General features: G+C 46.4%; 1 protein-coding gene across 1 annotated transcript; it reads right to left on the bottom strand.

Annotated features, from left to right (window-relative positions):
- Nucleotides 1-3103: 3103 nt before the first annotated feature.
- Nucleotides 3104-13416, bottom strand: LOC123441839 (probable E3 ubiquitin-protein ligase XBOS34). The gene is made up of 9 exons (XM_045118047.1): nucleotides 13315-13416; nucleotides 11896-12010; nucleotides 11260-11340; nucleotides 11078-11166; nucleotides 10883-10953; nucleotides 10702-10783; nucleotides 10266-10368; nucleotides 9574-9659; nucleotides 3104-3679 (listed from the first exon to the last, which is right to left on the bottom strand). Exons 1-9 carry the CDS (start codon nucleotides 13414-13416, stop codon nucleotides 3104-3106), a joined length of 1305 nt encoding a protein of 434 aa, XP_044973982.1.
- Nucleotides 13417-22392: the final 8976 nt, after the last annotated feature.

Genomic DNA, 22392 nt, shown 5'->3' with positions numbered 1-22392 from the left:
GGCCTTGTGGTCAGGGCCCCTGACACGACGTGAGGCAAACTAGCGCCTATTACTTGGGGGCATCTGAAGGAACAGAGATTTGACAGTTTAGAATCCCAAAAATACATGCTTGGATGCACTGACATGTTCGGTCACACCAACTTCATTCTCGCGTTGTGCGACCTACCTGAGCAACGTGAAGAAGAAGTCATGAAGGCAGGCAGGTGCGCTTGAGGGTCTTCACCACGGAAGCCGTCAACAAAGGCCGCGATGCAGGCGATGGAGCTGAAGATTTAGCCGCGTGATGGTGCCGGTTTCCAGAGGGGGGCCAGGCGGCGGCCATGAAAACCATGTGGGAGGTTCAGGCGGGACAAGAGCATGCAAGCAGAAGAGAAGGGTGCTTGGTGCAGATAGGGATTGGTGGGGAACGAAACTACCTGATGGTTTGGAGAGGAACATGACATCGTGGGAGGGGATCAGGAGCTGCTCTGCCTACGCGTGAGGTCTTTTCTTCATAGGAGCTAAACATGGTTATAACTTACTAGCAAAAATGCCCGTGCGTTGCAACGGAAGAAAAACCATCAGGTTATACAGGTGTGATAGATATAAAGAAGTATGAATCCAATGCAAATATGACATAAGGATTTTTGAAATGTTATTTCACAAAGTATATCTGAGTGATGAGTGATGGCATGATGAGATAAGGCACTTTTAAAATGTAATTTCAAAAACAAAAAATATAATGTTCATCGTGACTTGATTTGTTAAGAGGCCACAACAAAATATTTTGTGGCTGAGCAAATTGTAAATCACAAACACCTTTTTGTACCCAACGCGAGGGACTAATAAAATCATAAAATAACCTCTAGAGATTTTCTAATAAAACCTTTATGTAAGCGACAGTTAGTTATGTTCATTATTTAGAGATGTGTTTTAATTTTTGGGAACATTTTCTAAAAGTTGATAGACATGTTTTTCAAATTCCTTAATATTTTTTGAATATCTGATCATTTTTAAAAATCAAGAACATTTTTTTTTTCATGACAATTTATTTTAAATCATGATTTGTTTTATAATATGTGAGCAATTTTTGAATTCATAAACATTTTATGACTTTCTGAATATTTTTTAAATACACAAACAGTTTATCATTTTCCTACTTTTTTTAAACTGACAACTTTTTTTTGTTCTTTTGAAATCTGGAATTAATTTAGAGAAGAAAACCAAAACAGGAATAAGAAAGTAAAAAAATACTAAACAAGGGTGCCGTTAAACAGGAATAGAAAGTAAAAAAAATACCTGCACATGGCCCGCCCATACATAAGGGAGGAAAAAAGAAGAGAAAACGGTGTGAGAACCAGGGATCGAACCCCTGGTCTCCACTGTGGAGGGATGAGGCTTTGGCCACCAGGCTAGCCCATGTTAGTTGTCTTTTAATATATCAGTCTATTAAGAACATACAACGGCGCGACGATTTTTGAAATCTGAAAACTGAATCGTTTTTTGACTTACGGGTGGCATTGGTGGATAATTTTGATCAACTTCAGGGGCAACTTCGATGACGTACGGACAAAAGTTATCCGTGCTTTATTAGTAGGTAAAGATAACACATGGCCATGGTGCGTAATCTTATCTTATCTTACCTACTAATAAAACAAATAGTGCTTCTTCCGTACGTCATCCAAATTGCCCTTAAAGTTGATTAAAATTACCCACCAATGTCACCTATAAGTCATAAAAAACGTTTCAAACAGAAAAATCTTCGGACTGGGCCGGCCTATGTAAGCACCTCCTATATTACACTCTGGGCAAACCAATAATTTTGTATTTGTAAATGAAGTGAGTAAAAGTTAAAAACTTTGATGGGTCTTTTCTATATGGGTTGCCCGGGACTCGAAACCGGAACTAGTCGGATGGAGTAGATAATTCTTCCTTGTTACAATAGAGAAAAATCCCTCCCCAAATCGTGCTTGCATTTTTCATTGCACACGACTTTCCCTATGTAGAAATAGCCAATATTCTATTCCAAAGAGGAAGTTCTACTAATTTTTTAATTAGTAAGTTGATTCACCTACTCTTTATTATAATAAAAGGAACATTTCAGAATGAAAAATATGAAAGTTTTTTCTTAATCATTTATCAACCCTTTCCTGCAGCACACCTGTTTGGGCCGGCCCATGCGTGGGCGCCTGTTTTTTTAGTTCAGTTTTTTATTTTTATTTTCAGTTCCATTTTGTTTTTCTACTTTAAATAATTTAGAACTTCAAACAACTTTTCTCAATTTTAAGAAACTGAGAATTTCGAAATAAAATATTCAAAAAAACATTTTTTTGAGAATTCAAAAACTACTCAGGAGTTATGAAAAATGTTTGCATCTAAAAAATGTTTAAATTTGAGAAAATGTCCGTAAAATAAAAAAGTCAACGATTTTAAACAAAAGTCCATGTAAAAATCTTAAAAATAGTTCGTGCCTCTGTTTTTAGTCTCATGTTTTATTTTCATTTTTCTGTTCCATTTTTTAGTTTAAATAATTTAGAACTTTGAAAAACTTTTGCAATTTATAAAACTGGGAATTTTGAAATAAAAGTTTGAAGAAAATATAAAATGTTTGTGAATTCAAAAAATGCTCAGGTTTTTTGTAAAAATATTCGCATATTCAGAAAAATGTTCATAATTTTGAGAACAATGTTGGTGAAAACAATAAAAGTCCATGATTTTGAAAAAAAGTTTGTGTGTTATTTTTTGAGTGTAATTGAAAAAAAATATTTGCTAATTCAAAAAATGTCATGCATTTCAAGAAATGTCCTAAAATTTAAAGAACATAATATGATCAGCATTATTGAAGATTATAATTGTTTTTCTCCCGTTGCAACGCACGGGTCCTTTTGCTAGTTAAACCAACATGATTTGATGGTTGAGATGGTTTGGTTCTCCAACCTTTCCTATTTTTATAGTAGTAGTAGATAGATAATAACATGGATAAATTAAATAAATGAGTTAATTACTCCGTACATGAAACCACAACTTCAGCCAACTTTATAAGACATTAGGGCATCTCCCGGTGCATCTAACGTACATATACAGATCCATTGCTGCTGTGACGTAAATGCTCCATCAAAGCTGTTCAAACTGCATAAAGGCGGATGATCTGATTAATTTCGGCACGACAAATGGGGCACCCGCACTTCTTGGACTCAATATCTGTTAAGCAGGACATGCAACCAGCCATGTGACCACATGGAATGCAGGCTCCTTCCACCGGAGCATCCAAGCAAATGACACAAGTAACAAAGGTTCCGTCACCGTCAGCAAGTGGTGGTGCAGTTGGTGTTTGAGTAGATGGAAGTGCAATTGGTATTGGAATAGCCGGAGGTGCCTCCTGTGGAATCACAATCGATTGACTCGAGCTTGTTCCAGTCACTTCCCTCATCCTTGAAGGGGATGGAGAATCTGATGGACCCCATCCGTTGTGAGAGCTGTTCACAGTGTTTCCCCAGCCACTGGTGGTCGTAATTGATGTCGTTGGCTGCACGTCGGGCACTCCCTCTGCTATAGCTGATTGTATCGAGGCATTGATAGCCATCTGCAATTCAACATCCTCGTTACTGGGAGTCGATGGCACTGAAGGTGCTGAAGACGAATTTGGCGTTGAATTTGGAGTAGGAGCATCCACTGATTGCACATGAACCATGCTGGCAACCTATGAAAAGAGGATCTTAGGAAAATTAGATTATTTGTTTTATCTATACTGATGGTAGAGGCTAGGGTTCTACCAGGTCTCGGACGTAGGTTGTAGGGGTGGAAGTGCGGGCTGCGAGGTTGGGGACGCCGGCGCCGGCGGTTGGGCGCCGTCGCGGCGTGAGAGAGAGAGAGGCGGCTAGGGTTTGGGGCTCTCGTCTCCTGAGGGAGACGACAACAGAATATACTGTTTATTGTCTGCTTAATATCGAAGGGGTACATGTGTTTATATAGGAGGACAACCTCCACTAAACCCTAGATAACTTGGACTCTAACTTGGACTCTAATATAACTTGGACTCTAATATAACTTGGACTCTAAGATAGGTAAGATAACTTGGGCTAAGCCCGTAATTAACCCTGCCCATTGGGCCTCCTCCGTTGGTACGTTGTACCGGTCATAACATCTCTCCCCGCCTTCTCAAACAGCTCGTCCTCGAGCTGAACATCTGGAAACTGCTGGCGGAAATCGTCGAGCTTCTCCCAAGTCGCTTCCTCCTTTGACAGGCCGGTCCATTGTACCAAGACATGCCAGATGCCGCGACGCTGTTGCGCCTGTAGCACCTTCGCCACCTGTGCGGAAGCTGGAAGGAGGCGGCCATCCGAAGTAGGAGGAAGGGCCGGTGTCGCTGCAGGAGGGTCCCCGCGGTAGGCCTTCAGTAAGCCGACATGGAAGACGTCGTGGATGCGAGAACCAGCTGGCAGCTCCGAGCGGTATGCGAGTGTGCCGACACGCTCCAGCACACGAAAGGGACCGGCATAGCGAGGTCCCAATTTGCGCTTGGAGCGCAGGTCCAGAGACTGCGTGGTCCTGTGGAGGAGGCGCAGCCACACCCAATCGCCCACCGCGAACTCCGCCTCGCGATGATGAGCATCGTAGTACTTCCGAGCCAGCTGCTGTGCTTGGAGAAGACGCTGGCGTGCCTCAGCCAGAATGTCATCACGGGTGCGGAGTAAGTCGCCCGCCGTCTCGGACCGAGCCGTCCCAGGCTCGTAAGGGAGCATCGCCAGAGGTGGGCGTCCGTAGACCACCTCGAAAGGCGTGGTGTGCAGGGCGGAGTGATAGGAGGTGTTGTAGCAGTACTCCGCCCACGCCAACCAGTCCACCCAAGCTCGTGGACGATCACCAGTAACACAGCGCAGGTACATGGCGATCACCTTGTTGACCACCTCGGATTGGCCGTCTGTCTGAGGGTGGAACGCCGTGCTCATGCAGAGCTTCACGCCTGCCAGTCGAAAGAGATCCCGCCAGACATGTCCCGTGAACACGGGATCACGATCGCTGACGATGGACGAGGGAAAACCGTGGAGGCGGACGATGCCGTCGAAGAAGGCCCGCGCCACGGAGGCGGCTGTATATGGATGACCCAGGGCGATGAAGTGCGCGTACTTGGAGAAGCGGTCAACCACCGTGAGGATGACGGACTTGCCGCCCACCTTGGGAAGGCCCTCGATGAAGTCCATGGAAATATCCGCCCACACCTGGGAGGGTACGTCCAGCGGCTGCAGTAGACCCGCGGGTCATAGTGTCTCCGTCTTGTTCCGCTGGCACGTCACGCATGACCGCACCCAGTCGCGGACCATCGCGCCATCACCGGGGATGTAAAAATCAGCATGGAGACGATGGAGAGTCTTCTGCACGCCCTCGTGCCCTGCAGAGTGCGCCAAGGTCAGGACCTGGTGGCGCATGTCGCCATGGTCGGGCACGAAGATGCGGCGGCCATGTAGGAGTAGCCCCTTGTCCAAGCGCCAGGGCGCGTCCAGCTCGCCGGCGTCAAGGCGCTCGCGCAGGCCCTGGGCGTCCAGGCCGTCGAAGTTGCCCGGCGAATGTCATTGATGAAGGCGAAAGATGGCCCGGAGCGAATGCACATGATAGTGCCAGCCATGGCGACGTCGTCCGCGACATCCTCAGTGTCGCGGCGGGACAAGGCGTCGGCGACCGTGTTGAGACGGCCGGGGCGGTACTCAACGGTGAAGTCGAAGCCAAAGAGCTTGCTGATCCACTGGTGTTGCGGAACTGTGGAGAGGCGCTGGTCCAGCAAGAACTTGAGGCTGTAGTGGTCCGTGCGCACACGGAATGACCGGCCCCAAAGATAAGGCCGCCAGTGGTGCACCACCTGAACCAGCCCAATAAGCTCGCGCTCATAGGCCGCGAGCTTGTGATGGCGAGCGGCGAAGGGGCGGCTGAAGAAGGCGAGCGGTCCCTCGCCCTGGTGAAGGATGGAGCCGAAGCCGGTGCCAGAGGCGTCGCAGTCCACGATGAACGACATATCAAAGTCCGGCATCTGGAGGACGGGTCCCGTCGTGAGCGCCCGCTGGAGAGCCTCGAATGCCGTAGTCGCCTCCTTGTCTCAGGAGAAGGCGTCGCCTCTAAGGAGACGCGTTAATGGCGCGGCGATGAGGCCGAAGTCCCGGATGTACTTCCGGTAGTAGCCGGCGAGGCCCAAGAAGCCGCGGAGCGCCCGCGGGATCGGCCACGCGGCGACGGCGGCGACCTTGTCCGCGTCCATCGCTACCCCGTCCGCCGAGATGACGTGCCCCAGGTACGCGGCGGAGGTCGTGCCGAACGAGCACTTCGAGCGCTTGAGGTGAAGACGATGCGCTCGAAGCTCGTTGAAGATGATGGCCACATGTTGTAGATGCTCCGCCCAAGATGCACTGCAGATGAGAATGTCATCAAAGAAAACAAGCACAAAGCGGCGCAAGTATGGGCTGAGCACGTCGTTCATCAGGGCCTGGAAGGTCGCCGGCGCGTTGGAGAGGCCGAACGGCATCACCAGGAACTCGAAGTGGCCATGGTGAGTGCGGAACGCCGTCTTCTCGATGTCGTCAGGGTGCATGCGCACCTGATGGTAGCCCGAGCGAAGGTCGAGCTTGGTGAAGAAGCGCGCTCCGTGTAGCTCGTCCAAGAGCTCATCCACGACGGGGATGAGGAACTTGTCCTTGGACGTCAGGGCGTTGAGGGCGCGGTAGTCGATGCAGAAGCGCCATGTGCCGTCGGGCTTGCGCACAAGGACCACCGGGGCGGAGAACGGCGATGTCGAAATCCGGATGATGCCCTGCGCGAGCATGACCGCCACCTGACGCTCGAGCTCGTCTTTCTGCAGCTGAGGGTACCGGTACGGACGCACGACTACAGGTGCCGTGTCCGGCAGCAGGTGGATGCAGTGGTCACAGGGCCGCACGGGAGGGAGGCCCTGTGGCTCGTCGAAGATGTCGCTGTGCTGCTGCAGGAGGTCGGCCAGGAGGGGATGCGCCTCGTCCAGTGCGGACGCCATCAACTGGAGCTGTGGAGTCACGGCGCCGGAGCCGCCGATGCCTGTCCACTGAACGCGACGGCCGCCCTCGCGCCAGAAGATGAGGGACAGCACATCGAGGTCCCAAAGGATGGGGCCGAGAGTGGACAGGAAGTCGATGCCGAGGATGAAGTCGTAGCAGCCCATGTCGATGCCGACGCAGTCGATGGAGAACGGCTCGTCGCAGATGAGGACTGGAACCTGCCGCGCCACCCCTAGCAAGCAAGGCGGTCCCCGTTGGCGACGGTGACGCTGAACTTCTCCGAGCCCGCCGGTTGGAGTGCGAGGCGGCGCATGGCGTCCCCAGACAGGAAGTTGTGCGTCGAACCCGTGTCCACGAGCGCGGTGAGACGCCCCCCGTTGATCGTCACCGGAAGCAGCATCGTCTTTGCCGTCTTGATGCCAGCCATGGCATGAAGGGAGACGACGAAGGCGGTCGCGTCGACCGGCCCGTAGGTCGTGACGCCGGCCTCGGAGAGTGTGGTGGCGTCGAGCTCCGCGGTGAGGGCCTCCACCCCCGCCTCGTCGACGGTCTCCAAGTAGAACAGGCGGGCGCACGTATGACCCGGCGCATACGGCTCGTCGCAGTTGAAGCACAGACCCTTGCGGCGCCGCTCGAGCTGCTCGGCTGACGTCAAGTGCCGGAAGGTGCGTGTCCGCGCGGGGGCAGCCGCAGTAGCGGCCGGCAGGGCGGGGCGTGTCGGGGTGGCGGCCGCCGGGGCGGCGCGGGTCGGGGGACGCGTGCCGCGGCCCGGGAACGCCTGCTGCAGGGCGTTGGCGCGCTGCTCGTACGCGCGTGCGTAATACATGGCCGTCTGCAGGTCCTGGGGGTCGCGCATCTCGACGTCGATGCGGATGTGGTCGGGAAGGCCGCCGACGAAGAGCTCGGCGCGTTGGCGAGCCGTGACGTCAGGCGCATGGCAGGCCAACGTCTGGAAGCGGTCGGGGAAGTCCTGCACCGAGGTGGTGAAGGGAAGGCGACCGAGCTCGGCCAAGCGGCTCCCACGTATGGGGGGGCCGAACTGGAGGAGACACAGGTCGCGAAAGCGCTCCCACGAAGGCATCCCGCCCTCGTCCTGCTCGAGGGCGTAGTACCAAGTCTGGGCGGCGCCACGGGGGTGGTAGGAGGCGATCCACGTGCGGTCGGACGCCATGGTCCGCTGCCCCCTGAAAAACTGGTCGCACTGATTGAGCCAGTTCAGGGGGTCGACGGTGCCGTCGTAGGTGGCGAACTCCAACTTGGTGAAGCGGGGTGGCTGCTGCACGAGTGGCGAGGCCGCGTAGGTGCCCTCGTGACGACCCAGCGCGGCGGAAGGAGAGTTTTGCGGCACCACGGAGCTCCCGGCTTACGGATCAGTGTACCCGCCGAACCCCTCGAAGGTGGGGGCGGGTGGCTGCAACACCGTCGGCTGTAGTGGCGCCGTCGTGTAGGTCGGAGTGTCAATCCACGTCGGTAGCGGGGACGGCGACGGCGGCCACCGGACCTGGGTGATCGGCAGGCCGTGGGGCACGACAGTCGCCGGGGGCGGTGGCGCGAAGGGCGCCGCCGGCGAAGGCGGTGGTGGTGGGGTTGCGTACGGAGCCTGGAGGAAAGTCCGGAGGTTCGAGACCGCCAGGTTGAGGTCGCGGATTGCCGAGGACATCTCCGCCGGGGAGAGGACGGGGGCGGGTTCGGCCGCCAGGGCCGCGGGACCGGAGGCGGTCGGACCTGAGGTGGCCGGCGGCGGTGAGTGGTGCGGCGGCGGCGGCTGCTGTGAGGTGGCGGGGAAGGCGGTGGTGGCGGCGGCGGTGGTGGTGGGAAGGTCCGACAAACTCATCGAACCCAAGCTACCTAATACCAAATTGGTAGAGGCTAGGGTTCTACCAGGTCTCGGACGTAGGTTGTAGGGGTGGAAGTGCAGACTGCGAGGTTGGGGACGCCGGCGCCGGCGGTTGGGCGCCGTCGCGGCGTGAGAGAGAGAGAGAGAGGCGGCTAGGGTTTGGGGCTCTCGTCTCCTGAGGGAGACGACAACAGAATATACTGTTTATTGTCTGCTTAATATCGAAGGGGTACATGTGTTTATATAGGAGGACAGCCTCCACTAAACCCTAGATAACTTGGACTCTAATATAACTTGGACTCTAAAATAGGTAAGATAACTTGGGCTAAGCCCGTAATTAACCCTGCCCATTAGGCCTCCTCCGTTGGTACGTTGTACCGGTCATAACAACTGAAGTTAACAATTTCTGTTAGTTCTCATTGCTACAAAGCAAACGTTACATTCGTTCATCAAAAGTTCAAAACACAGATGATATATTTGCATCGTAATTATTAATTACTCATCGATGTACTGATATACATATAAATTACCCTCCGTCCTACAATAAGTGTCTTAAGTTTAGTATAACTTTGTACTAAAGCTAGTATATAAAATTGAGAGAGTTATTTTAGGACTGGGGGAGTATAAGGGAAGGTTGTTCAAATGACGACCGAAAAACTGAAGATTAATCTTCACAACTAGTTCAGAATATACCATGAATGACTAGCAGTTAGTAAAGGGAAACATCTCAGCTTATATCACCTGTTCCACGCTACAACATGCACTGTAAAAGGATCGAAGCTGCTGCTTGTCACCTTCATAAGCCGGTAAAAGCTCATATCGAGATGCTGTAAATATTCAAATGAAAATTAGAACTGGCAGCAACGGTCAAGAGGAATCACAAACTATCTTTATGTGAGAGATTCTAATTTTGCAGCCAACAAGAGTGATCAAGCATACATGACTATATGTGCGTGGGTGTTATCTTCGTTCCTCTGTAGGGTACCACCATAATCATGAGTTCATCACTAAGAATAGGTCTCCTGAGTCTTAATTCTTAACAGGTACTCCCTCCGTTTCTAAATATAAGTCTTTTTAGAGATTTCATTAGGGGACTACATACGGACTACAACGGTCAAGTATGTCTATGTACATCCGTATGTAGTCCTTTAGTGAAACCTTTAAATAGACTTATATTTAGGAATGGAGGGAGTACAAAAGAGAATATGTCATTTACCATGCCAAGGATCGTGTTAAATGAGATAATAAATTTGAGTAACTATAACAGAAGAACTGTGTGTTCTGCTCCTTTAGCAAATAATCTTCAACAGTGAAAGGAGCAGCAGAATATGAAATTACACTAAAATGGCAAAAGATTGATGAAGCATGTACCCACCAACACAAAAATGCATTTCAAATTTGCATAAACTGGCAAGGTACAATATTGCACGTACTTGTAACTTTGTCAAAAATTGTCATGGAAGGATCAACAAGGTTATACTTTGGTGCCTCAAGTTGACATTTCCAAAGTTTGGCAACAACACAAGGTTTAGCCGCCTGTTTAATAATAAAAATAAAATGTTACAAATAATAAATACTCCGTAACATATATACAAAGAAACTCAATAAAAATAGCCAATGTAAATACAACAAAAAATGGAAGGAAGTGCAGTGTAGCCAATAGTGTATGTTTCTATTACTGAACTAGACAATGGGGGAAGCATACACTAGATACAAATACGAGTTCAGTAACTACATTACTCCTTACCTCATGTTAAATAGGAAGAATGTGTTCACTTTGTTGATGATATCAACATGTCAATATATCAAGTATTATAAACATCAATAGGCTACACAAAACCAAAGCAGCATTGCAACAGACTTCCATACCTGCGATTCAGGATATATAGATAATTCAAGCTTTACAGGTCTTGTCGGACTCTGTGCCTCACGGGGTAAAATAACTATCCAGCTGGGTAAAAGATTCAAGTTAATATAGAGACACATACATAGGAGATTACCCTCACAACTATGTGCTTGTGGTACAAGAAGGAGGTCCTCGGAATATTACATCTTTCTAGTCATGACCTGAGGAGGACCACAATTCTCCCTCATCCATCCAGAAAAAAGTGAAATCTGTCCCTGAAAATAATTAAGAATGAAACAGCACCCAATAAAAAAACTATAGAATAATAATAACCAATGAAAATGAGCAGGTCACTAGAAATACGGTAAAGCAAAATATTACATGAAGAAACAAAGATACCTCTATGGCCCTTACAACATTCAGATGGCCCTTTCCTCTAGCCACATCTAAAGCGGTATTGCAGTCATCATTTCTGACAAAGGGGTTAGCTGCAAATAAATCATAAGCAAAAGGATTTTATTTAACATAAAAAATTCAAGTGGCAAAAACGTGAGGCATGGTGATATATGTTCTTCACATACCTCCATGTGACAGAAGTAACTGAACAGTAAGATCAAGTCCTCTTTTCGCGGCATGGTGCAGTGGGGTCCCAGCATGTGATCCTAAAAAACAGAAAAAAAAAGGGAGGCATTACAATAGCAACAATAGAAAATGGTGACTTATTTAATTAAGCATGCATCCAGTGATAATCCTATGGACCCTAGTGTTTAACAACTTAGAAGGGTCACATTTTATTCAAGCAGAGTTTCAATATTGTAAGGTTGCAATTCTCTTGATTGAGTTGATTCCGTTTTTCATAACATGCAATGGTCAACCTAATTAAACATAAGCTGTTTTTTTTTTACTTGAGCACAATCTGTGTTTGTTTTCTATTTGACTGAGAAATAACAGTAAGAAACTTCAAGGTGCCTTTTCATTTCGCAAAGTATGTGCAGCTTTTACACCCTTGGGAAATGGTCATGTCAAAATTAAGTCACTTTTGGTTGAATTACCTTATCACAATAGACTTCAAATAATTCCTAGATCCAAACTAAGAATAATAACAAATTCGTATTCACTTCATTACCACAAATCGTCTGTTATGCCTAGGAATAATGGAGATATAATCAACTAAAGCAATAAAATACACTAAGTTGATACGAGAAGAGGATATGTACCTGGACGGAATGCGTTCAAATTGGCACCTAAGGTTATTAGGAGCCTCGCCACGTTAAGCAGATCAGGGCGCATGCTGGCGACCATCAGGGGCGTCTTTCCTTCCTTGTTAATCCACTGCAAGCAAAAAAAAAAAATCAACCCCAACAAGATAAATTAACTCATCTGGATCCCATGTATCTATACCTAATAATAATAAAGCGGCTATTGCTTTCGTCGGAAAACTCACCGCGGTATTTTTATAAAAAAGCCCTTGTAATTTTTGTTATTCAACCCGCGCTCCATCATTTATCTGCAACGTAAAAGAAAAAAAATGATTCGCTGCAAAAATTATACCCGTACGCATCGCCTCCTTCCGTCGACTCTGGGCCACCCTGGCCTGTGCCCAGGCCGCCGACACACCACTCGCCGCCGCGGCCGACCTCAACCGCCACCGCTGCCGATCTCAACCCACCCGCCTCCGCGGCCGTACCTCTCCCCACTCACTGCCCCCGTTGCAGCGCTCGAGCGCATCGCGTCGACCCTGGTCCACCCTGGCCTGTGCCCAGGCCGCTGCCACACCACTCATCGCCGCGGCCGACCTCAACCACCACTGTTGCCGATCTCAACCCACCCGACTCCGCGGCCGTACCTCTGCCCTCTTGATGCCCCCTTTTCGGCGCTCGAGCACAGCTTCTGGATCAAATCAACGCGACAGCTACAGTGACTGGGGATGATGCGTCTGCTCGATGCAGAACGACGGCGGCGCGGCGGAGCGAAGTACTTGCAGGTGGAGGCGGGCCTCCATGGCTCACATGGGGAACTCCGAGGTTATGGCGCGGCAACGGCGACTCCTTATGGCCAGATAGAGGCGTCTAACCCTTGCTCCCCTCATCGTATCCCCTCCTCCGGCAGGAACTCATCATCTGGTGAGATCCCCTCCCCATGCCTCCAACCGTGTGCCAAGTACCGGCAAGACATTTTGTTTTGTGGGGATTTGTTTGCTGATGAATGAATGTATTGAATGTAAGATTGTATTGTTGTAGAGACAGAGAATGGAACACCACCTTCAGTTTGTCATCTGATCCTACATTCTCTACCCCATGAGTGAAATAATATAACAGTCCACTGATCAATTCACGTAACCTCTCCTCTTTGTTTTGCTTTGCTTGTCCCGCTCAATTTCTCATCATGGTGGAATTAACAATGGACGGGTTGATTGCTCAACAAAATAGGATAGGACTAACTACATTAGTTAGTTAGCTTATTATTTTAATAAATCAAAAAGATTATAAAAAGATTAAAAGCGTGTGATATTTTTTTCTTCCGTTGCAACGCACGGACCCTTTTGCTAGTATAAACAATATGCTGTCGAAACATCAGAAAACGATCATCGCCAAAGAAAGAAAAGGCTGGAAAGGCAGCGAAATTGTTATCCTTGCCTCGACGCCTGCACCCTGCGCCCGGAGGTTTCGAATCCCCTCGACGTTGCCGTAATTCACCTGCTGGAAGAGCAGCTCCGCCTTGGATTGCCGTAACCCCATTTACTCGCCGGACTGTGCAAAATTGAGGAATAAATGAAGAGCAGTTCCCTTGGATAGGAGTTTCTCTAACTAGAGGTGGCACGTACGAAATCTGTGCAACTCAGAGGAAAAAGATCGTGGGCTTGGAAAGCCGGGAAACCCTACCTCGGCCGCGGAAGAAAATTGCGAGGGATTGATGTTAGACCCTAAGATGATCTAGCTAGAAAATGGTATAGGAAGGAGAGGGGTGTGAGCGAGGAAGAGAACAGAGAGAAAGGAGAAGTGATTTTTTTCAGAGAAAGAGAAAGGAGAAGTGATGTTGCTGCAAACTCTCCACTCCTCATAGCATCTCTAGCCGGTGAGCTATCCCGTCCCCAGCCCATTTAGGACTTATTTGGTTCACAACCGCTTTTTCTGGTTGCTGGGTAGAGATGCTTATCTCACCCTCTTCATCATCATCATCCAGTCCCTCTTCAATATTCAGAAACGTGCTCTCTCTCTCGGAAGGCTCGTCGACATTATCAACTTGAGTAAGAATAGGATGTTGAGAAGGCTCACATGACCTAAAGTTCAAAGTTGCTTTAGCTGTTTGTCCTACACAAGGAAAAATAACATAAGAGATCAATTAAACATAAATGTGACAACCTGCATAACTCGATATAAAGAAGTTCAGCTCACCATCATATAGCTCTCCTAAAGCATCAAACAATGTTGGAGCGAAAATTCTTCACTTTAGGAAATTACTAAAAAGAGAAGAAATTAATTGGTGAATATCCACACAAGAATTTATCTCTCAGGCGGCTAGATGAAGACATAAGTAACTTGCAACGAGAATATTTTCCCACAATGCAGGTTCAGCCACCACCATCTTCCTTGAGTCATCCCATGAGATTCCGCTTTGCATCCTTGCTTCTTTGAGGAAGTGATAGTCCCTTTTGAGATCCTTTTCCTTATTTTGTGTTTGCAGCTTTGTGATTAAAGCATATGGATGCTTATCTTTCATTTCTCTTGTTATCTTGTTCCATGCTTCACTAGACATCCATTGTCTCCCCTAAATGATGGGTTTTTATGCTCATGAAGCAACTCAACTAGAGTCTTCTCTTGTCCAAAAGTCCATGATGCTCTAGCTTTTGGAGATGTCCCTTTCCTTTTTGTACTACAAGCTTTCGGTGTCAACTTCTTGGACGGAGCCAGGAACTTCTCAGAGAACCTCTTCCAAACATCATAGTTGTTGAGCATAATAATGTGAGTAACATTGTTATTTAACTTAGTTATGAAAAAAATTATGTGCTAACAATTATGGAAAGAAACAAAGAGTTCAGATTACTAACTCTTTCCACATCCTCACTCCTCCCCGTGTCTTCCTTACTATTGTTGCCGATAAATGACATAATCTTCCCACATCTTTACTGCAATTGTGTCTCTATCATTATCTCCATCGACCATTTGAGTACTCAACGACTCCACATAATTGTGGTATTGATTATCACCTCCCGGGAGATCAACAAAATCTCTCGCTGGTATGTTATTGTGCTAATTGTGTAACCACTCCTTGTCACCTTTATGCATTCGAATGATATTATGAAAAACCGCAGCAGCTGCCAGTATCTTGACTTGGTTCTCTATGCGAAGAAATGTATCAACTTTGAGGATAGGAAATCGTTTTTTCAAAAACCCGAGAGCCCTCTCTATATAATTCCTTAATATAGCATGACGAAGGTTGAATAATTCCTCGTAGTTCCTTGGTCGACATTGACCACGTTGGAACTCTTTCAAGTGATATATAACTCCATGATATGGAGCAAGAAATGATGGTGTATTAGCATAGCCACCATCAATAAGGAAGATTTACCTTCGGGAACTTCAAACCCATTCTTCAAAGACGATCTAAGGACTTACGCATACGTTGCAGATCCCTCCCGGCCACATGAGATGAAAGTGAAATTTAAATCAAAGTCGCAAGCCAACATCACATTGTGACTTAGTGTGCCCTTTCTATTCCTATATGGAGCAGCTTTGTCTCCGCTTATAGTAATAAGGATATGGGAACCATCGATTGCTCCAATGCAATTCTGCAAGGAGAAGGGTGAAGAATGATTTTGTGATCTTGTGAGAAAAAAATAACTATTCGGCAATCCATTGTGACGCCCTCGTTTTAATCGGACGCTAATCATACACGCAAATGCATAAGATCAAACTCAAGGACTCACGGGAAGATATCACAACACAACTCTAGACACAAATAAAACATACGAGCTTCATATTACAAGCCAGGGGCCTCGAGAGCTAGAATACAGAAGCATGATAAACACACGAGTCAACGGAAGCAAGAAATATCTGAGTACATACATTAAACATGGGGAATCTTAGAGAAGGCTAGCACAAAAGATACAATGATCAAACGAGGCGAGGCCTCCTGCCTGGGAACCTCCTAACTACTCCTGGTCTTCAGCGGCCTCCACGTAGTAGTACGCACCATCGGGGTAGCAGTCGTCGTCGGCGAGATACTCCATCTCGTGGGCTCCATCATCTGGTCGCAGCAACGGATAAGGGGACAGAGGGGGAGCAAAGCAACGGTGAGTACTCATCCAAAGTACTCGCAAGACTGACATCAAAACTATGCTAAGCATGCAACAGTATAAAAGAAAGGGGTTTTATATGTGGACTGACTGCAGCAATGCGAGAAAGAGAGGGGAGGCCTAGTCCTATTGAAGACTAGCATCTTCAGGGGTCTTGCAGCAATAGACGAGAGTAGAACAGGTAACACAATTAATAGTCATATTGTTGCAACAATATTAATATTAGGTCATGCCCACAGATTCTCCCTCAACTCCCTGCGAGGAAGCAATCTCGGAGCAACTAATCCAGTTAAGTAATAGTTGTAGTTGTATAAGATCAGGGCACAACTCCAAGTCATCCTGTAACCGTGGACACGCTATCCGAATAGTTAATTTTCATCCCTGCAGGGGTGCACCAAGTTTTCCGTCATGCTCGATAACACTCTGGCCGGACACACTTTTTTGGGTCATGCCCGGCCTTGGAATATCGACACGTTGCAACCCCACCTAAGCTCACCACAGAGGCCAGCCCGTCGGTCTAAATCCTAAGCACAAAGGGGTCGTGGGCCCACTTGCCCTTTGCGCTCTTGCACGGTGCAAGGGTGGCCGATGTCAGTCCTAGCACCCCTTAATACAAGCGCGATGCATCTCGGGACCACTCGGGCGCGCGCCGCTCCATTGCTGACGTCTGAAAAGCTTCGGTTGATACCACGACGCCGAGTACCCATTACTTCTCATGCGTAGCCAGTTAGTGCGAAAAGGTCTCCGACCAACCCACATCAAATACCCAAAATCCATTAACATTTTATTTAACTCATCGACACATCCACGCGGGAATCCATCCGCCTAACATCTATTCATCAAAGATCCCAGCAACAAGGTCAAGTAATTGTGTGGTTGTAAAATCCGGGGGGGGGGGATCCGAGGTACCACCCTCGTTGGATCCCGAACGATGTAACCGTCAAGGTGGACTTAGAGGAATCACCCTCGAGGGTCTCACACTTGAGGGGTTGCACGACAGAGTCGTCGTCGGGAGTGGTGAAGGAGAGGAATCACCCTTGATAACTGATACGTCCATTTTGCATCATGTTTTCATGTTGACATTTATCGCTTTTTGGGCTGTTATTTCACTTCACGGTACAATACTTATGCCTTTTCTCTCTTATTTTGCAAGGTTTACATGAAGAGGGAGAATGCCGGCAGCTGGAATTCTGGCCTGAAAAAGGAGCAAGTTTGAGATACCTATTCTGCGCAACTCCAAATGCTATGAAAATCAACGGGGAATTATTTTGGATTTTATGAAAAATACTGGGCGGAAGAAGTACCAGAGGGGCGCCACCAGGAGGCCATAAGCCTGCCAGACCCGGCCTACCCCCTGGCCGGGCCTGGGTGGCTTGTGGGCCCCCTGTTGCCCATCCGGCGCTCATCTTTTGCTATATGAAGGGTTTCGTTCCAGAAAAAAACAGGAGGAGGCTTTTCGGAGGATTCACCGCCGCCATGAGGCGGAACTTGAGCAGAACCAATCTAGTGCTCCGGCAGGACGATCCTGCCGGGGAAACTTCCCTCCCGGAGGGGGAAATAGTTGCCATCGTCATCACCAACACTCCTCTCATAGGAGGGGACTCATCACCATCAACATTTTCATCAGCACCATCTCATCCCCAAACCCTAGTTCATCACTTGTAACCAATCTCCGTCTCGCGACTCCCATTGGTACCTGTAAGGTTGCTAGTAGTGTTAATTACTCTTTGTAGTTGATGCTAGTTGGATTACTTGGTGGAAGAGTTTATGTTCAGATCTTTGATGCTACTCATTACCTCTCTGGTCATGAATATGATTATGCTTTGTGAGTAGTTACTTTTGTTCCCGAGGACATGGGATAAGTCATGCTAATAGTAGTCATGTGAATTTGGTATTCGTTCGATATTTTGATGTGTTGTATGTTGTTTTTCCTCTAGTGGTGTTATGTGAACGTCGACTGCATAACACTTCACCATTATTTGGGCCTAGAGGAAGGCATTGGGAAGTAGTAAGTAGATGATGGGTTGCTAGAGTGACAGAAGCTTAAACCCTAGTTTATGCGTTGCTTCGTAAGGGGTTGATTTGGATCCACTAGTTTAATGCTATGGTTAGACTTTGTCTTAATTCTTCTTTCGTAGTTGCGGATGCTTGCGAGAGGGGTTAATCATAAGTGGGATGCTTTTCCAAGTAAGGGAAGTACCCAAGCACCGGTCCACCCACATATCAAACTATCAAAGTAACAAACGCGAATCATATGAATATGATGAAAACTAGCATGACAGAAATTCCCGTGTGTCCTCGGGAGCGTTTTCCTCCTATAAGACTTTGTCCAGGCTTGTCCCTTGCTACAAAAGGGATTGGGCCACCTTGCTACACCGTGGTTACTTTTGTTACTTGCTACTTGCTACGAATCATCTCACCACATAACCACTTGTTACCGATAATTTCAGTGCTTGCAGATATTACCTTGCTGAAAACCACTTGTCAGATCCTTCTACTCCTCGTTGGGTTTGACACTCTTACTTATCGAAAGGACTACGATAGATCCCCTATACTTGTGGGTCATCAAGACTCTTTTCTGGCACCGTTGCTGGGGAGTGAAGCGCCTTTGGTAAGTGGAACTTGGTAAGGAAACATTCATATAGTGTGCTGAAATTTATTGTCACTTGTCACTATGGAAACTAATCCTTTGAGGGGCTTGTTTGGGGTATCTTCACCTCGAACGGAAGCGCAAAGAGTTGCTCCTCAACCTGCTGCACCTACTGAATATATTTGCTTTGAATTTCCTTCGGGTATGCTTGAGAAACTGCTGGCTAATCCTTTTACAGGAGATGGAACATCACATCCAGACTTGCATCTAATCTATGTAGATGAAGTTTGTGGTTTATTTAAGCTTGCAGGTTTGCTCGAGGATGAGGTCAAGAAGAAGGTCTTTCCTTTATCTTTGAAGGATAAGGCGTTGACATGGTATAGGCTATGTGATGATACTGGATCATGGAACTACAATCGGTTGAAATTGGAATTTCATCAAAAGTTTTATCCTATGCATTTAGTACATCGTGATCAGAATTATATTTATAATTTTTGGCCTCGTAATAGAGAAAGCATCGCTCAAGCATGGGGGAGGCTTAAATCAATGTTATATTCATGCCCCAACCATGAGCTCTCGAGAGAAATTATCATTCAAAACTTCTATGCTCGACTTTCTCATGAAGATCGCACCATGCTTTACACTTCTTGTACCGGATCTTTTATGAAGAGAGATATTGACTTCAAATGGAATTTATTGGAGAGAATTAAACGCAACTCTAAAGATTGGGAGCTTGAAGAAGGTAAGGAGTCAGGTATGAATTTCAAGTTTGATTGCGTTAAATCCTTTGTTAAAACAAATACTTTTTGTGACTTTAGCGCTAAGTATGGACTTGACTCTGAGATAGTAGCTTCATTGTGTGAATCATTTGCTGCTCATATTGATCTCCCCAAAGAGAAGTGGTTTAAATATCATCCTACTTTAGAAGTCAATGTAGTTAAACCCAATCCAGTTGAAGAGAGAGTCATTGCCTATAATGATCCTGTTGTTCCCAGTGCTTACATTGATAAACCACCTTTCCCTGTTAGGATAAAGGATCATTCTAAAGCTTCAACTGTGATACGTAGAGGCTACATTAGAACACCTACACCCCCTGAGCAAATTAGAGTTGAACCTAGCATTGCTATTATCAAAGATCTTCTGTCCGACGATGTTGAGGGACATAATATTCACTTATGTGAAGATGCTGCTAGAATTGCTAAACCTCATGCTAGAGACAAACATAGGCCTGTTGTTGGCACGCCTGTTGTTTCTGTTAAGATAGGAGATCATTGCTATGATGGTTTATGTGACGTGAGTGCTAGTGTTAGTGCAATACCTCAATCCTTATATGATGAAATCAAAGATGAGATTGCACCTATTGAGATAGAGCCTATTGATGTCACTATTCAGCTTGCCAATAGAGATACTATCTGCCCTGTAGGAATTGTTAGGGATGTTGAAGTCTTGTGTGGTAAAACAAAGTATCCTGCTGATTTCCTCGTTCTTGCTACCCCCCCAAGATAGCTTTTGCCCATCATATTTGGCAGACCCTTCCTCAATACCGTCAATGCTCATATTGACGGTGAGAAGCAAACTGTCACTGTTGGTTTTGAAGGTGTGTCACATGAGTTCAATTTCTCCAAGTTTGGTAGACAACCTCATGAGAAGGAGTTGCCTAGTAAGGATGAAACTATTGCCTTAGCTTCTATTGCTGTGCCTCCTACTGATCCCTTAGAGCAATACTTGCTTGAGCATGAAAATGATATGCATATGGATGAAAGGGATGAGATAGATAGAGTTGTCTTAGAACAATATCCTATCCTTAAGAATAATCTGCCTGTTGAACTGCTTGGGGATCAACCCCCACCAAAGGGTGATCCTATGTTCGAGCTTAAACAGTTGCCTGATACTCTTAAGTATGCTTGATGAAAAAGAGATATACCCTATCATAATTAGTGCTAGCCTCTCAGAGCTTGAAGAAAAGAAATTACTAAAAACTCCGAGGAAGCATCGTGCTGCTATTGGATATACTCTTGATGATACTAAGGGCATTAGTCCCATTCTATGCCAGCACAAGATTAAAACTGATCCTGGTTCCAAAACAGTTGCTGATCATCAAAGGAGATTAAATCCTAAGATGAAAGAGGTAGTAAGAAAAGAAATACTAAAGCTCCTGGAAGCAGGTATTATCTATCCTGTTGCTCATAGTGATTGGGTGAGTCCGGTGCATTGCGTCCCTAAGAAGGGAGGTATTACCGTTGTCCCTAATGATAAGTATGAATTGATTCCACAGAGGATTATTACTGGCTATAGGATGGTCATCGATTTTAGGAAATTGAATAAAGCCACTAGGAAAGATCATTACCCTCTGCCTTTTATCGACCAAATGCTAGAAAGGTTGTTTAAACACACACACTTCTGCTTTCTAGACGGTTATTCTGGATTCTCCCAAATACCAGTCGCACAATCTGATCAGGAGAAAAACACTTTCACCTACCCTTTCAGTACCTTTGCTTATAGACGTATGCCTTTTGGCTTATGTAATGCACGTGCCACCTTTCAAAGATGTATGATGGCTATATTCTCTGACTTCTGTGAAAAGATTGTCGAGGTTTTCATGGATGACATCTCCGTTTACGGGTCTTCTTTTGATGACTGCCTCAACAACCTTGATCGGGTCTTGTAGAGATGTAAAGACACCAATCTTGTCTTGAATTGGGAAAAGTGCCACTTTATGGTTAATGAAGGCATCATCTTAGGACATAAAATTTCTGAAAGAGGTATTGAAGTCGATAAGGCTAAGGTTGATGCAATTGAGAAAATGCCATACCCCACAGATATTAAAGGTATAAGAAGTTTCCTTAGTCATGCTGGTTTCTATAGAAGGTTTATTAAAGACTTCTCTAAGATATCTAGGCCCCTTACCAATCTCTTGCAAAAGGATATTCCTTTTGTTTTTGACGATGATTGTGAGGAAGCCTTTGACATACTTAAGAAGGCTTTGATAACTGCACCTATTGTTCAACCACCTGATTGGAATTTACCTTTTGAAATCATGTGTGATGCTAGTGATTATGCTATTGGTGTTGTCCTAGGGCAAAGAGTTGATAAGAAGTTGAATGTTATTCAGTATGCTAGTAAAACTCTAGACAGTACCCAAAGAAACTATGCTACTACGGAAAAGGATTTTTTAGCAGTCGTGTTTGCATGTGAAAAGTTCAGGTCTTACATAGTTGATAACAAAGTCACTATTCACACTGATCATGCTGCTATTAAGTACCTCATGGAGAAGAAAGACGCTAAACCTAGACTTATCAGATGGGTTCTCTTGCTACAAGAATTTGATTTGCACGTTGTCGACAGGAAGGGTGCTGATAACCCAGTAGCAAATAACTTGTCTAGGTTGGAGAACGTTCTTGATGACCCATAACCTATTGATGATAGCTTTCCTGATGAGCAATTAAATGTCATCAATGCTTCACGTAGTGCATCGTGGTATGCTGATTATGCAAACTATATCGTTGCCAAATATATACCACCTAGTTTCACATACCAACAAAAGAAGAAATTCTTCTTTGACTTGAGACATTACTTTTGGGATGATCCTCACCTTTATAAGGAAGGAGTGATACGTCTCCGTCGTATCTACTTTTCCGAACTGTTTTGCCCTTGTTTTGGACTCTAATTTGCATGATTTGAATGGAACTAACCCGGACTAACGCTATTTTCAGCAGAATTGCCATGGTGTTGTTTTTGCGCAGAAATAAAAGTTCTCGGAATGACATGAAAATTTACGGAGATTTTTTCTGGATTTTATGAAAAATACTGGCGCAAGAATCAGTGGAG

The sequence above is a fragment of the Hordeum vulgare genome, chromosome 3H (genome assembly GCF_904849725.1).
Source record: "Hordeum vulgare subsp. vulgare chromosome 3H, MorexV3_pseudomolecules_assembly, whole genome shotgun sequence".
NCBI classification, from domain to species: domain Eukaryota; kingdom Viridiplantae; phylum Streptophyta; class Magnoliopsida; order Poales; family Poaceae; genus Hordeum; species Hordeum vulgare.
The sequence above is the reverse complement of the archived record's forward strand: the minus strand, read 5'-3'. Positions and strand labels throughout refer to the sequence as shown.

Bases quoted from the DNA above. Each gene is read 5' to 3' on its own strand.
- LOC123441839 (XM_045118047.1), bottom strand. From the start codon at position 13,416: ATGGGGTTACGGCAATCCAAGGCGGAGCTGCTCTTCCAGCAGGTGAAT. The intron at 11,341-11,895 runs GTACATATCCTC...TCTGTTTTTTAG, and splicing joins TTTGAACGCATTCCGTCCAG to GATCACATGCTGGGACCCCA. The intron at 11,167-11,259 runs GTATGTGAAGAA...ATTTATTTGCAG, and splicing joins GTTACTTCTGTCACATGGAG to CTAACCCCTTTGTCAGAAAT.